Source organism: Anas platyrhynchos, chromosome 1 (genome assembly GCF_047663525.1).
Source record: "Anas platyrhynchos isolate ZD024472 breed Pekin duck chromosome 1, IASCAAS_PekinDuck_T2T, whole genome shotgun sequence".
Lineage (NCBI taxonomy): Eukaryota > Metazoa > Chordata > Aves > Anseriformes > Anatidae > Anas > Anas platyrhynchos.
The window spans coordinates 62706718-62720829 of record NC_092587.1 but is presented as its reverse complement, the minus strand read 5'-3'; the positions used below and the strand labels follow the sequence as shown (position 1 = coordinate 62720829).

The following is a 14112-nucleotide window of genomic DNA, read 5'->3' as shown; positions in this document are numbered from 1 at the left end:
CTTTCCGCAGCCAGCATAAAACTGCCCTAATCCCCGCACCGGGAGGGTCCCGCCAGCCGGCGGCAGCACCCTGCGGGCTCGGCCAGCGCCGTCCCCGGGCTGTGCCCGCCTGCCGGGGAAGGGGGGGTGGTGGATATGCCAAACCCCGGGGCGCCGGCGCCTTAAAGAGCGCAGGGGAGGGACCGTGCGGCGGGGAGGCGGGGGTGCGGGCTCCGCAAGCAGCAGCAGCAGCTCCCCGGCAGCCGCCGCACCGAGGCGCGCTCCCGCTGCCGCCTCCCCGGGCCGCGGGGCAGCCCCCCGCAGGGCCGGAGAGCGGCGGCGGGGCCGGGGGCGGCTTGGGCGGCGGCCCCGGACCCCATCCCCATCCTTATCCCATCCCCATAGCCCCGGACCACATCCCCATCCGTATCCCACCCCCATAGCCACCCCCATCTCCATCCTTTTCCCATCCCCATCCTTATCCCAACCCCATCCCCATCCTTATCCCATCCTAACCCCATCCCCATCCTTATCCCATCCGCATCCCAACCCCATCCCCATCCCCGTCCCCGCCGCCATCCCCAGGCCGCCGGTGCCGGTGGCGGTGCCGGTGCCGCCCCCCCGGCCGCGCCCGCCCCCTCGCTGCCCCGGCGGCCCGGCGGTGCGGCAGAGCCGGCGGGGCTATGGCTGCGGAGGAGGTGCTGCAGGGCGCCGACCACTACAAGAGCGAGATCGAGCGGCTGACCCGGGAGCTCTCCGAGACGACCCACGAGAAGATCCAGGCGGCGGAGTATGGGCTGGTGGTGCTGGAGGAGAAGCTCACCCTCAAGCAGCAGTACGACGAGCTGGAGGCGGAGTATGACGGCCTCAAGCAGGAGCTGGAGCAGCTGAAGGAGGTGAGCGAGCCCAGGCTTTTGTCTCCCCCCCGCCTCGCGGGGCAGCTGCGGGGGCGCCCCACGCGTGTCCCCGCCGGAGCCCCTCGCCAGGGGGCGAGCGGAGAGGCCCCGGGTGGCCGCGGGGCTTGGCGGGGACGGGAGGAGGGGGTCTCCGGGGAGCCGAGGCTCGGCCGGCACCGCGGCCTCCAGGACGGCTCACACAGCGCCGCAGCCCCCCGGCATCACCTCCTTATCCTCGCTGGAGCCGCAATTTTGGGTACCGGGTGTCTGCGGCACCGGGCTGCCTCAAGACATCGCCGCAGCGCTGTGTGCGAAGAGGGGATCGACCAGCACGGAGGATGGGAGCTCGGCAAACCTAGGGTGTATAGGCAGGGGAGCTGTGTAAACAGTCGTCTGCAGTGCATGGGAAGGGAGACGGTGCCTTCTGAAGTTATTTATAGCCCTGGTTTATTCCCCCTGCTCTGGGGAAGCGCTGCCATTAAGGGGAGGCAAAGTAGCTGTACAGTAGTCTTGAGGTCACCCCCAGTCAGTGGAAATTAAACTTCTGCGTCATGCCGAAAGGATAAATGATCTGAGGGGTGTTTCAACTTCATCTTTCAAACGTGTTTCTGTAACAACTGAAGTATAAAGTAGGTAGGAATGACTGCACCCAACCTTCTGGCTCTGCTCAACATGACTCTGAAATATCATCGTTCTTCCTGTAGTCATCATTAAGGGAAATAACTCGAGACTGAGACAGTGCTCATGCACAGGACCTATGGAAGGGCTATGTGTACACACATGTGCAGGTCTCACGTCTCTACATGTGGCAGTATTTTTATACTGTATGGGAACATAAATGATTACATATTTCAAAAAGAGACGGTAAAGCATCAAACAGATTTTTTTTTCCAAATTTAAAAGGAATGTATCACTATATATAACATGCAGAAATTCTCTTCAGTCAGAAATCATGACCACGTTCCATATGGAGGGAAATCACTTTGTAAACTTAGATTATATATGAATATTCTTTAGAGTACTAGCTTTGATGCACTTTTAGAAGCATTTTTTAATAAAACAAAGTATTTATTCTACTTGCAGGTAAATGTGTTATGCTACAGGCTTGGCTCAGTGACCAGAAGGATTTAAAAATGTATTTTCAAGAAGAGGAAAGCTAATTTTCAGAAAAACCTATCGATCTACTTAAACTTGATATCTGCTTCCCCACCCCTGCTGAGACTATGCAGTAGGCTTAGGACTTTGAAATCAATAGTCACAGGTTCAGGGGTGGAGATATGTGACTTGCACGGGCATGAAGGCAATGCTATTAGAAATGACCTGGCATTAATAGAGGAGCAGAATCATGGGGAAAATACACAAGGTGATTTCTGTGGGGAAAAAAAAAAAAAGAAAAAGAGAGAGAGGCAGCAGTCTAGCTAGCTGTTATACAGAAGACTCATCAGAAACTAGGGATGACACATTTGTACACATGGCCGCAGATAGAAGGGACAGTGCAAGGAACTGAGTTTAAATTATTAAACTAGAGAGATCAATCAACATGGCTAACTGAAATGAAACATGCACAAATTCTCTTCCTGTTTACTTCCCCTCAAAGCCAACAGGACGGTGAGCTCTGCAGCCCAGAAGCTGTCCCGCAGGGCCATGCCTTCATGCTGTGCCAACCACAGCATGGACACTGAGATATCTGTGGAGAAAGGAAGAGGAAAATCCTGTAGCTTGCCTGATGCCAAGCAAGAGTGGAGTTGCTCCAGTTTCCAGTTCAGGTCTGGGGCTCTCAATTCCAGAGCTCTTCATCGCTGCAGATAGGGCATCTCCATCCTCCATGTAGGCTGCAAGAGATTACTTCTTGCTTCCAACCTTTATCGGAGAAACCACACTGATTCTCACCACACATGCAGCCCTGCAAAAAGAATTTGCTCATATCCCTTCCTGTCACTGTAATGTATTTTTTCATCTTCTCTGTAAACACCTCCATTATGACTGTTCCATGTGTGCAGATCAGATTCCTCACTGGAGCATAAGCAAACGATGCCTCAGATGACATCAGCAAGGCAGGATTCAGACCGAGGTGGTTTGGGCAAGCTGTGTTGTGATTTGGGGGCCTGGGTTTTGGGGTTGTAGAGTTCTGTCTGAAAGCTCTCTGGCTCTGAGCTGCCTCTGCTGCTTTGCCAGCTTTTTATTAAGGCTCCCTCCAAAATGTGTGGAGTAGGGTCCCTGTGTATTGTCTCCAGCAGGTGCTGCAGAGAACATCCTGGACTGTGGCCTGGGTGTGGTCTGCATGGCGGGACATCAAACACTATGGCCGGACTGGAGCTAGGAAAACTCCTGCCATGTCAGTGAGGATTTGTTCTTCCACTCTTGTATCTCTACATCTGTAGCTTCTCTGAAGTCATAGTGGGGTATAGGAAAGAGGCCCCAGATTTATACTGAAACAAATGGTTTATCCATTCAAGAGGAACAGTAGGTACACGGGTGGGGGCACAATTATGTGTAGGGCCGTTACCTCTTCTCTGAACAGATTCATTTACTGGGGTCAAGCCTCATCCTATGTTTTTCCTGAGGCAAGTCTTCATTTCTGAATTATTTCATTATTCCTTTCTTTTCTGCTGTTAGGAGCTCATTGCATTTATTGCTCAGCAGACAGAGCTGCCTGTCTTTGGCTACTTAGTCATGGCTTAGCCATCTAGGATCTGAAGTCTTCTCCTATGTTCCTTGGCAGTTCAGAATTCAAGTGAACTTCAGTGGGGCTTTTTCCATACAGATTGCAATACAGAACCTCAGCTATACAATAATTTCCATTGCTGGAGGGTGAGATGGGAAAGTAAGGCCATTATAGGATGTAGAATTAAAAGCAAATTGCAATACATTACATTAAATATTAATACTTGTATATAGAATATATGCTAAGCACCATGCAAAATGAATTATTATAGTAAGCTCCAATGTTTCTTGTGCTTTATTCAGAGGTTTCTGCTTCAGCCTAAGACTTCAATGTTTTGGGACATGACATTGGTTTATACTGCAAAAGCTTAAAGTCTTAAACAGTGACCTAATAAATACTTCTTCCAAAATAGAGCAGTTATTACATGTGTAAGCTATTCTGGAAAGACTCAAAACATCTGTCAGCTACCAACCTTTCGTTTTCAAAAATGAAGTGAATAGTAGGAATGTGAAAACATACACTCTGTTGTGTTGACTTTAACAGCCTTCAGCATTATGAGATGGAGCACTGGTGGTCCTGAAGTTAGACAAGACCGTAGGAATAGTGTTAAACAAAACATTATTATTTTAAAGCTTTATTAATATTCATATTTTTTTTCTCCAGTCTGTAAGATATGTTGCTGTGCCTTGCTCAATTACATCTCAAACTAGTGGAATTTTGACCCTGCAGTAAAAGTGCTGTAGTTTTAGAGCCCCTGTTCAAAAGGTTGCTTTAGGAGATGTGCTGCTTAACCTGCTGTGAATAAGAGTGCAGGGAATAAGACTCATTGCTGTTAGTCATGTGATTAAAGGTACCCTGTTTTCACTGTTTTACGGGGTTGAGAGTGTAATTACTAGCATATTCTGTGGAAACCGTTTTCCAGTCTGTCATATTTGTAGTCTTATATGTTTACATTGCATTTGCTGTAAGTACAAATTCTGTTGTTAGATTTCATTCTTTTAAAGAAGGGTAAAATGGCTTCATATTGATCTTCTTTCCTGGGCAACCTGCTGTAGCTGTCCGTGCTTCAGCTGGGGGCTGGATGAGATGATTTCAAGTGGTTGCTTCTGACCTCACCCATCCTGTGATTCTGTGATTAGTTGCTGTTTGCTGGTGGCTGGCAATGTTTTTAGAGGGTAGAAATATCAGTCACCTCCAGCTGTGATAAAATGGGGATTGAAGGCAGCTTTGGTATCCAACCATACAAGGCATCTAGGCCTGGGAAATGCTAGGCAGAGATTTCCCTTTAAAAATCAAATCACGAACATAGCAGCTGAGCAGATCCCCAGGTTCCCCTCCTTCACTCTCTGGCTGACTAGTTTGAGCAGTTTCTCACTCAGCTGCTTGGCTTTTATGTGTGTAGTTCTATGGGGACAAGCTCTTCCCCTGGATTACACATAGAGCTGGCTGTCTGATTTTTAGGTTGAAGGTGCAGTTCAGTGTTCATGTTACACTCAACCCAAATATCCTTGGTAAATTATCGGAAACCAGACTATTGGTGAGCAGCCCTATCCTTTGCAGGTCAAAAATTTGTGCTTTCTTTACCTCACAGAGATGTTGCATCATTGTTTTATGCTTAGTGAGTTTAGCAACATGGCTTCCACAAGTAATTCTTGGTTTGTGACTGGAAAGGGTTCTTGGGGAGTAGAGCTGAAGCTCTTTCTGACAGCTTCTGTGCTGTTCTGCTCTTGTCCGTGCCGCTTTCATGTGGGTGACTCAAGCTCCATCTCCCCAGTCCCCTGACACAGTGCTGTCCCTCTGACTCCCCCACCCTTCTCTGAAGCTGTGTGTTTGCAGTTTCTTCTCTGTCTTTTCCATCTTTGAAGTGTACAGTTGGTGGGGCTTCTTGGACCCAAGAAGGACAGAACAGTGGAGGGGGAGACTTCCTATCCCAAACAATGCCCTGTTAAATGGACAGTCACTCTACGCACCTGTATGCAGCACAGGGCGCTTAGGAAAGTGTGATGATGCTCACACATCCCAGTGAGATTTTCTGAATTCCGCCTAAAGATGAATGTGTCCCAGATACGTAACTTAAGAGCTGTGAACTGATGCCACCTCAGTATATACTTACACTTCCTTTCAGCGACAACGTATGTGAGATGAGGTGAGCATTTCCAACACCTCATCCTGATCTCAGCACTTGGTTCTGTGAGCCTTTCCAAGATGTGCCACTCAGAATGCTGCCCAGCACCCAGCTCCAAGATGAGGGCAGGGAAAGGGTGCGTGAGCAGCAGATCTGGAGGAGCAGTGATCAGACGCTTGCTGCAGTGCTGTCTCCTCGGGAGCCCAGCCGGCGCTGCCTCTGTGTGTGTACACTGCTAATGGAAGGGTGTTTACCCAGTTCCCTTTCACAGCTGGCCTGGTTAGGAGAGGAGAGCAGGGCAGCACAGGAAACTGTTACACACGGAAAGGAGAGCATGGGAGGCAATGCAAGGGCTGTTTGTTATGCAGGGACTTGCACAGCACTTGGATCCAGAAGAGCCCTAAGACTGACAAAGCTTTGGGTGTTCCTCCAGCTCTTCATTCATCACTTTGTATTTTCCTCTCCCCATAAGCACAGGTCTGCAACAGAGTCTGAAGATGCTCTTAGCAGTTCATTTGCAGAGCTGTGCTTATAAGGAATGCCCTAACAAAATCAAGCCGCACCTTGCAAAGCTTTCATTCAATTGTCACAGGCAGGGGACTGACCGACTGAGGAGCAGGTCTGTGGAAAAGGATTTAGGGATCCTGGAGGACTGTGAGCTGGATGTGGGCCAGCAGTATGTCCTGACTGTGCTGGCAGGACCTTAGCCTTGAGAAGGCTGAGAGAAGTGATGATTACTTTGGAACTGGCATTTGTTAGACCCCACTTAGAAAAAGGCATCCAGTTTTGCCTCCCCCCCCAGTATAGGAAAGGAATGGATAGTTGGGGCTGAGTTCAGCAGGGGAGCACCAAGATCATCAAGAGCTGAAGAGGTTCCCCTGTGAGGATGGGCTGAGGGAGCTGGGCTTGTTCAGCCTGGAAAAGAGGGATCTGGGGAACCCAGCAGCAGCCTGCCCATGCCCACAAGAAAATAGTGAGAAGATAGAGCCAGGCTCTTCACAGTGAGGCATGGTGGGAGGACAAGAGAACTAGCATGGATTGAAACTAGAGAGGTTCAGGCTGGATTTAAAGGGGAACTGTTTCCCAATGAGACCAGGCAGTGGTACAGGTTGCCCGAGGGGTTGTGCTGTCTCCTTCCCTGGGAGTTTTCAAGCCCCAGCTGGATACTGCCCTAAGCAACCGTGTCTGAGCTTAGAGCTGACCCTGCCTTGAGCAGGAGGTTGGACTAGAAGAGAAAGACAGCAAGGGACCTGGAACAATGCAAGGTCTCTGAGAGCACCCGCTATGTCCAGCTCAATTCCAGTAGCAGCTTGCTGTATATTACTCAACATGTAACAGCCTACTGCCTGGAAATAAGGACTGTTAGCAGAGCCACAGCCTTGCTCCATGCCTGAATTTCACTTTCTCTTGATTGTCATTGAGCCTGCATTGACCTAGCATTAGTAAGGGAGTAGTTTGATGTGCTTTTCTCTCAGCATGACAGCTCTGTGTCTCCCTTTGTCATGCCCGCCCCTGTGCTAGCTCTCAGTTTTGCATCTGTTTATACTGTCCCACCTAGCTAGAAAAGTGACCTCAGTTAAAAATAACTGAGAGGGGGGTGTATGCTGTCTGTAACCAGACCTGGGTACATGATGTGGTTCACAATACATTCCCATAAACTGCTTTACCAGCATAGCCAAAAACTCCAACTGGATAGGATAGGAATGGATGCCAGAGAAATAGGGGGATGGAACGAGCTGCTTAAACAGGTACTGATGTTAAAGGGGATGCTTATCAAATTGTGGCAGGATGGCTTCCTCTGAAGGGAAATGAATGCTGTGCATTAGCCTACAGAAAACGTAAGCAGCTGAAACCATCTTAGGGGAAATTAGAGCTCTTGCTGGAGCTTTGGCAGCATGCAATGAAAAATGCAGACGAACTTTTTTTTCCTTTCCCAAGGACCTGCATCGCCAGTTGCTCTCACTAATTGCATTGTATCCTTATGAGCCAGTGCAGTGATTTGTTACACCTCCTGCAATAGCCAACCCTTAAATAGTGATAGTCAGCTTGAAATGCTTGGGGTTTGCATACTACTAAAATAGTTCTGAAGTGAGTTTATTCTGTTTTCTCCTCATAGTTAAATCATTTTCATACTTTCACTCTTTATGAAATCCCTCGCCAATCTGAGGGGTTTGGACTGAACCCACCATGTGTTGAGCTCCTCTGAGATAACTAGGATTTGGAACTGGATTTTATGCCATGGAAAAGTTGATTTTTCCATAGATTTTTCTATAAAATATTGAATTAGTACCAAATCTAAAATGACTGATTGAAGTGTTAATGGGGGAGCCAGGCATCATTATTGTGAAGTACTTCCTGTTTAAGGCTCATGAATGCAGAATGATGGCTCACTGAATAGACTTTAATCTAAAGGTCTGCATCTGTTTGGAATTAAGCCTTTTGTAATGAATTAAAAAAAATAACAATAATTCACTGCCATCTTTTCACCTTCCTTTATGTGAAATATTTTTTCTTCCCTTCTGTGTTGCAGAGCAGATTTGCCTTCTAAGGTATGTGTGGGTGCAGTCTGTCTGCAGAACACCAGTCAGACTGAACACCTGGCTTTATGGAAAATGCAACTGGGGGCAGAACAGTGCTGGAGAAAATAACAGTTGGCATGAAATAGTAATTTGTGAGCATTCATCAAAGTAAAATGAGGAGCATTCTCAAAGTCAGATGCATAGACTAAATTTGCACCTGGCCAACTTTTACATACCTTATGCAATTGCTACTTGGAGAAAATATACAAGAGATCAGATGTTTTTCTAGCTGTATTGAGGGATTCTAGAAAAGCAACCTGCTTCTCAAATAAATTCTCAGTTTTTTCAATCTCATATGTGTTCATTTAAGCAGCTCATTTTCTGTCATGTTTTCACACTGGTGTTTGTTCAGCCTATGGACAATGGGAATGGAATCTGATTCACCTGTGTTTCTGTGTCCCTCAGCTCTGCTACATTGTAGGCTTCGTTAAAAAGTTGGCTTTGCCATGGATTTCCCTTTCCTATTTGTCTGATACCTGAGGGGGTGATGTTTAATTCAGAACGATTCTGTACTGTACATTTTTTCTTTGGGATGATTTTAATTTATAATGGCACAGATGAAAGGCAAGTATTCATTTCTGTTGAAATGCCTTACATTTGTGGCGTGACTTTCTTTCCCTCTTCTTTCCTCATTTCCTTCTGAATTCTACAACACTGTATTTTATGGGGGAGGAGAGAGGGTATATTCCTGTCCTCAATTTAGGGGAATTGATATGGCATGCAAAGATATCAATGTTCCCTTTGTCCCTTTACCCAGGACTGCTTGCATCACTAACAGCAGATGACTATGAGGAGAAAAGAGCAATTTTTCATACTGTCCTGTGAAAGCAGTCCAGAGTATAGACCAGCTACAGATGGAAGCAGTTAGGACTATTCCAAAGGTAAAAAACACATCTCAGCAAGGGCAGGTGTCTAAAGCTGAAGTAAGCAGGTAGAAATGGAGCTAGATTGCAGCTTAGTGCTTTAATGGGAACTGTGCTCCACTGTGAAGGGGTAGTATTAAGAAAAATAATTTCAGGAGTCTAATCTATGTGTTTCTAAATGTCTTTCACTATCAAAGTTTAACAAACTTAATAGTTAAAGGAAAAATCAGGCCACTGTCCTAAATCTATGGTTTTGGGACAGATCTATTAAGACTATTAACACCAAAAGGCTTTTGCTAAGACTGAAATTGGTCTATTCCCATTTCTTGCATTTCTCTTGTGATTCCCTCCTGTCTGCAGCCTTTCATTTTCTGCCGTGCATTCTAGATTAGTGTTCATCTCATGTCCATGATGGTTTATACACTTTTTTATCTTCCCTTTTGCAGTCTCTGCCTTACATCTTAATTAGTGTAGATTTGATGCTTCATTAGGCACTGAACTGAATTTTTTATGTTAAAGATCCTTTTTGTCATTGTGTGAATGTAAGAAATCTGTCCATTTGTGGCTGATCAGACCTTCCATACTCCGTCTTGGTATTGCAATGACATGAGAGAATCATAGAAATACTCTAGAAATGCTTTTTTAACATGGGCTGAAAATGAAACAGCAGAGGATTTGTCAGCTCTGCTTTGTAGCAGCCTCACCATTAAAGTGTATCCTGCAAAAGATGACTTCTAAGGCAGTTTTAAAATCTGGTTGGCTGAAGGAGTGCACAGTAAGGTATCTTTTCATAATATTTTGCAAAAAAGCAACCCTGCATTTTTTTCCCATTGTTTTGTTTCTGGGGTGATTTATTTATTTAACCTCAGGCAAGAAAATTGATGCATGGCGAGGTCAGATAATGCACTTGAGTCCTTGTGATCAGAGCTGGGGGTGGAACCCATTACCCACACAGCCATGCCATACCCGTCTTCCTTTCTCCTTTGAATTACACTTAATTTGCCCTCGTGCTGTACAGCCACATTAAACCCCTCTACACAGCAAGTAGGTTTCCAGTGCTAGCATTAATACACACAACACTGTGCTTAACCCAGAGGCATAAAAGAAGCCCTCAGTTACCAGTTTGTCACCTTTCACTTCAGTCAGTCATTTCTGGGTTAATTTCAAATAAATTATACGAACTCCTTCCTGTTCTTTTTTTGTTTGTGTTTGTTCAGTTTTAATTTTGTGCTCTCAGAAATCACAGATGACACATGGCAGGGGCAATGCCATGCATTTAGTTTGCACCCTGGGAAGTTTAGCCACCGCACACAGCCTTTCCTTGGTTTTCCAAGTTACTCTGGATGGGTTTAAATGTAGTGTGCTGCGAATGAACTGTGAAGTGCTCTTTGTCATCACTGACTGATGGCTACATCCATGGAAGGAAGTTGGACTTTGTTAACAGCAGCAGTTTTAACTTCTCTTTTGGATACTTGGAGGGGGAAGAACAGCCCCTAGTAGTTGTAAAGCTCAGCTAGGAAGATGGAAAAGGAGCAGCAAATCTCTAAGAGTGAAGGTAGAATTTTGGGTGAGGAAGAGGGAACAGGTGGCTTGGTGAAATAATTCATTTATAAAAGTTTGGATTTTGGCCAAACATGAACACAGCATGATTTGGATTTAGTCTTGCTCAGGACTGGCATCTCCTCTACTCACATACTCATAGCAAGATGCAGGATGCCAGACTCCAAGACATGGCTTCAGGCTTCCAGCAAAACAGAACATTCAGCCTTCGGCACTCCAGTGTTGAGAGGGCTAGAGAGAACTTGGTGTGAGTATAGGTGTGGGCACATGGGGAGTTCACAGTAGGGTTATTAAACTCTCTGCATAGGCATAGCCTCTGGTTCTCAATTTGATGGCTAATCCAGGATACTTAACAATTATTACCCAACTGGAATCTCTGATTTATTTTATTAAAAATGTGCTCCGAGTAGCTTGTAGTTTGCATAATTAATTGCTTTAATAAAGACAAGTTGTTTTTTAGATGGGTGGGAAAAGTTTTTGTCATACCTGGAGTACCTCATGGAGATTCACAAAGCATTAAAAGGTTGCACTGTTTTGCATAAAACCAGGTGAATGCACAGTGATAACAAACACGCAGAGTTGGCCTGAGTCTGAGGAGAACATTTGCATTCATTCATTTCTTTCATAATGCATGTGATTCCCGCCTACAGATTGTTTGTTGATTAATTTAAGAATCTCAAGTGAAGAATGCTACCTTTAGCAGTATACCCTATGCTCAGGATTATATCTCAGGATCATTCATAGCAGGTATGACTTGAAGACTAACATTGAAGTCCTGGCTTTCTGTGTATGTCAAGGGTAAAATGGGACAACAATTTAATTATTGAGTCGGTGCCCACCACCAGCTGGTAAACATCACTGTCATCAAGATGTAAATGATAAAATGTGTTATAAACTGAGAATTTGCATTTCTTTTCACCAAAGAAGGGAGAACTGGAATAACTGTAATTACTTGGTCTCAAACACATGATCTTATTCTTGCAGCTTGATGAATTGTCATAACTCAGCTGAGCTTCAATTACTGATTATGTATGTGCACTTGGTCCAAATGCATAAGGGCAAGGCAAACAAGCAAACAAAAAGGCAGAAACCTGAAGGAATGAATTTTTATCTGGCATGTATCTTACATCTGCTGTGAGCTGAGAATGTGCACTAGATCAGTTACTTACTAAAAAAGTAAAACTGCAGTCATAAATCTGTGTCCTTAGGGACAGTTTTTTTAAGTGAAATGTAAAGACATGGTCACAAGGACTCCTTTGTGAAATAATGTGTATGGTATATAACTATATGTAAGAAAAATAGTAGTATGGTTTGTATATAATTTTCCATGTATACTAATATGGGAGATGGAAGCACGTAAGATTTGTTAGGAGTTTGATACTTCAGGCATTAGGTAATTCCATTTCTTGGGCATTAGGTAAGTTCTTACTTTTTTCTGCCAGTTAAGGGCCGATGGCTGCCATCTGGTAATAACAAGACTTTCACTTAACATGCTGTAAGCTTAGCTGTGTAAAAATAGGATCAAATCTGGAACAAGATAGTTAAGTGATAACATTTTTTCCAAATGGGCTGAATTCGGAGTTACAAGGATACTATATATAATTTGATGATTGCTATTCCTAAAATAAAAGCCACGTTGAAGTGACAGAACTGAATTATCAGATTCAGATACAGGTTTTAGAGTCCAAATTTTCAGGTATCTTAGTTATCATGGAAAACATTGTCTTGCTTTGTTAAGCAGGCTGAACAATCTTGTATTGAAACCTGTATGACATCTTTTTTGCTTATGTACTTTGAAATTACAGACCACACTCTTGTTGATTATATGTAGATTTCAGCATACACCTTTAGGCCTCCCTTGTTTATACTTTCTTTTTCTGTAATCTACTTAGCACTGCTTCATGATTTGTGGTTTCAAGTATTTTCTCTATTCTTGCTTGCAATAGCATGGAGGAATATATTCAAGAACAAGAAATAAAACAACACATTGAGTAAATCAAACCTTTGGTGTTTGAAAAGTACTTTACTCACTGTTCTTTGGGCTGAGATTATACCCAATCAGAATCATTCCTATGCTTTATTGCTGTAGGATTTGTCTTTGTATCAGATTAGACTGGTGAAAAGAACCTTAGATGTAAAATGAGCATATAAGCCTTGTTTGGGTATAAATAACCCTTTCCCTGGGTTTAACAGGAAGAGTTGCAGTTGGAGATTGTGCTGCATGTACTTTTTGTTTTGTAATGATCCTTTATTTGCAAGATTCTTCTTGAGATGGTGTCCCTGGTTTCTCTAGTAGTGAGAACTTCTGTTGGGCACCCACACCTACAGCTGGGCTAGTCACAGACCATTGTCGTTTTCTTGCTATTATGCAAGGATCCACCTGCTGTGGGAAACTAATTACTAATTGTCCCAGCTGAAAGAGGTGGGTTTGGAAGATGGAACCTGAGTTCTGCCCCAAAAACCTGTGGCAGAGATTCTTCTCTGGCCAGGTTCTTCCGCTCAGCTATTTTCTTAGGAATTCTATGGGCTATGAGTGAGAGGCCTCTATTTCAGTGAGTTACTTCTTTAGTGGGAAGGAGTCCAAAATCTGATCAGCAACCTTTCTCAGAGCTTGCAGTCCGGTGCTTTGTGTGGAGAATTGAACAGGGTGCTTCCCGGAGCACTGGCAGTGGGTGCAGGCGAAGGCTGGAGGTAGTGAGTCAGCACGACCTCAGCTGCTGCCAGAGGGATGGGCACTGCCTCCAGACCGAAGGGGGGCTGGCATTGGCTGGGGTCTTTACTGGGAAGAGCCTACGGTGAAATAAAACTCACTGGAATAGTCACTGACAGTGTGTCGGACAGGTGAAAGGGACAAGATGTATAAAGCAGTGATGAAAACATGCATCAGCATAAAACAGTCTGTAGTTATTGAAATGCAATTTTGTTAGCCAATATAAAAAAAAATGCTATACTGTTAAAGAACAGACTGCACTCTGTCAAACGTTCTGAAAAATCAAAATACTGCTTGTTTCATGAGCTTCTGTTTTGCCCCCTAGATCCCAGCAGGGTGGGATAAATTGTTATTTATTGCCTGACAGTAGTATCTGGGGACTCTGTGCTGCCTGGCACAATGAATTTAAGCATATAAATAAAAGGTTAGAGATTTTACTGTGGAAATAGACAACCTTGTTGGGGATTTGCTATAAAGGAATAATAAAGGGAATTTACAGGTGAGTAATGGAGGCCCCAAAGCTGTGCAGGGATAGGCTGTTCAGCCATAACTTCATGGGAAATCTGGGGCTAAATCACAAAGAAAACAAATTTTCTCAGCTCTAATCCAATAATTTATCTTCTAAATTTATCTTCACCTGTATCCCCACCTCCTGTGGGATTGTCCCCTTCACGCTCCAGCTTCTCCTGGTCCTTCTCCCACATGCTCTGGTGATGCCAGAGCATGCTGACTCTC

At 44.9% G+C, this 14112-nt stretch overlaps 1 protein-coding gene across 11 annotated transcripts in view; it reads left to right on the top strand.

Moving 5' to 3' along the window:
* Positions 1 to 203: 203 nt before the first annotated feature.
* Positions 204 to 14112, top strand: part of BICD1 (BICD cargo adaptor 1) — a 174539-nt gene continuing 160630 nt past the window's right edge. For 2 of the 11 annotated variants that reach the window (XM_027471438.3, XM_027471489.3), the window contains exon 1: positions 210 to 875. In XM_027471438.3, the coding sequence (XP_027327239.1) occupies positions 663 to 875 (213 nt within the window). In that variant the 5' untranslated portion in view covers positions 210 to 662. Of the gene's footprint in view, positions 876 to 1958; positions 2828 to 14112 lie in introns of those variants that run through there. The other 9 variants (XM_072039356.1, XM_072039368.1, XM_027471779.3 and 6 more) reach the window with 6 other exon arrangements.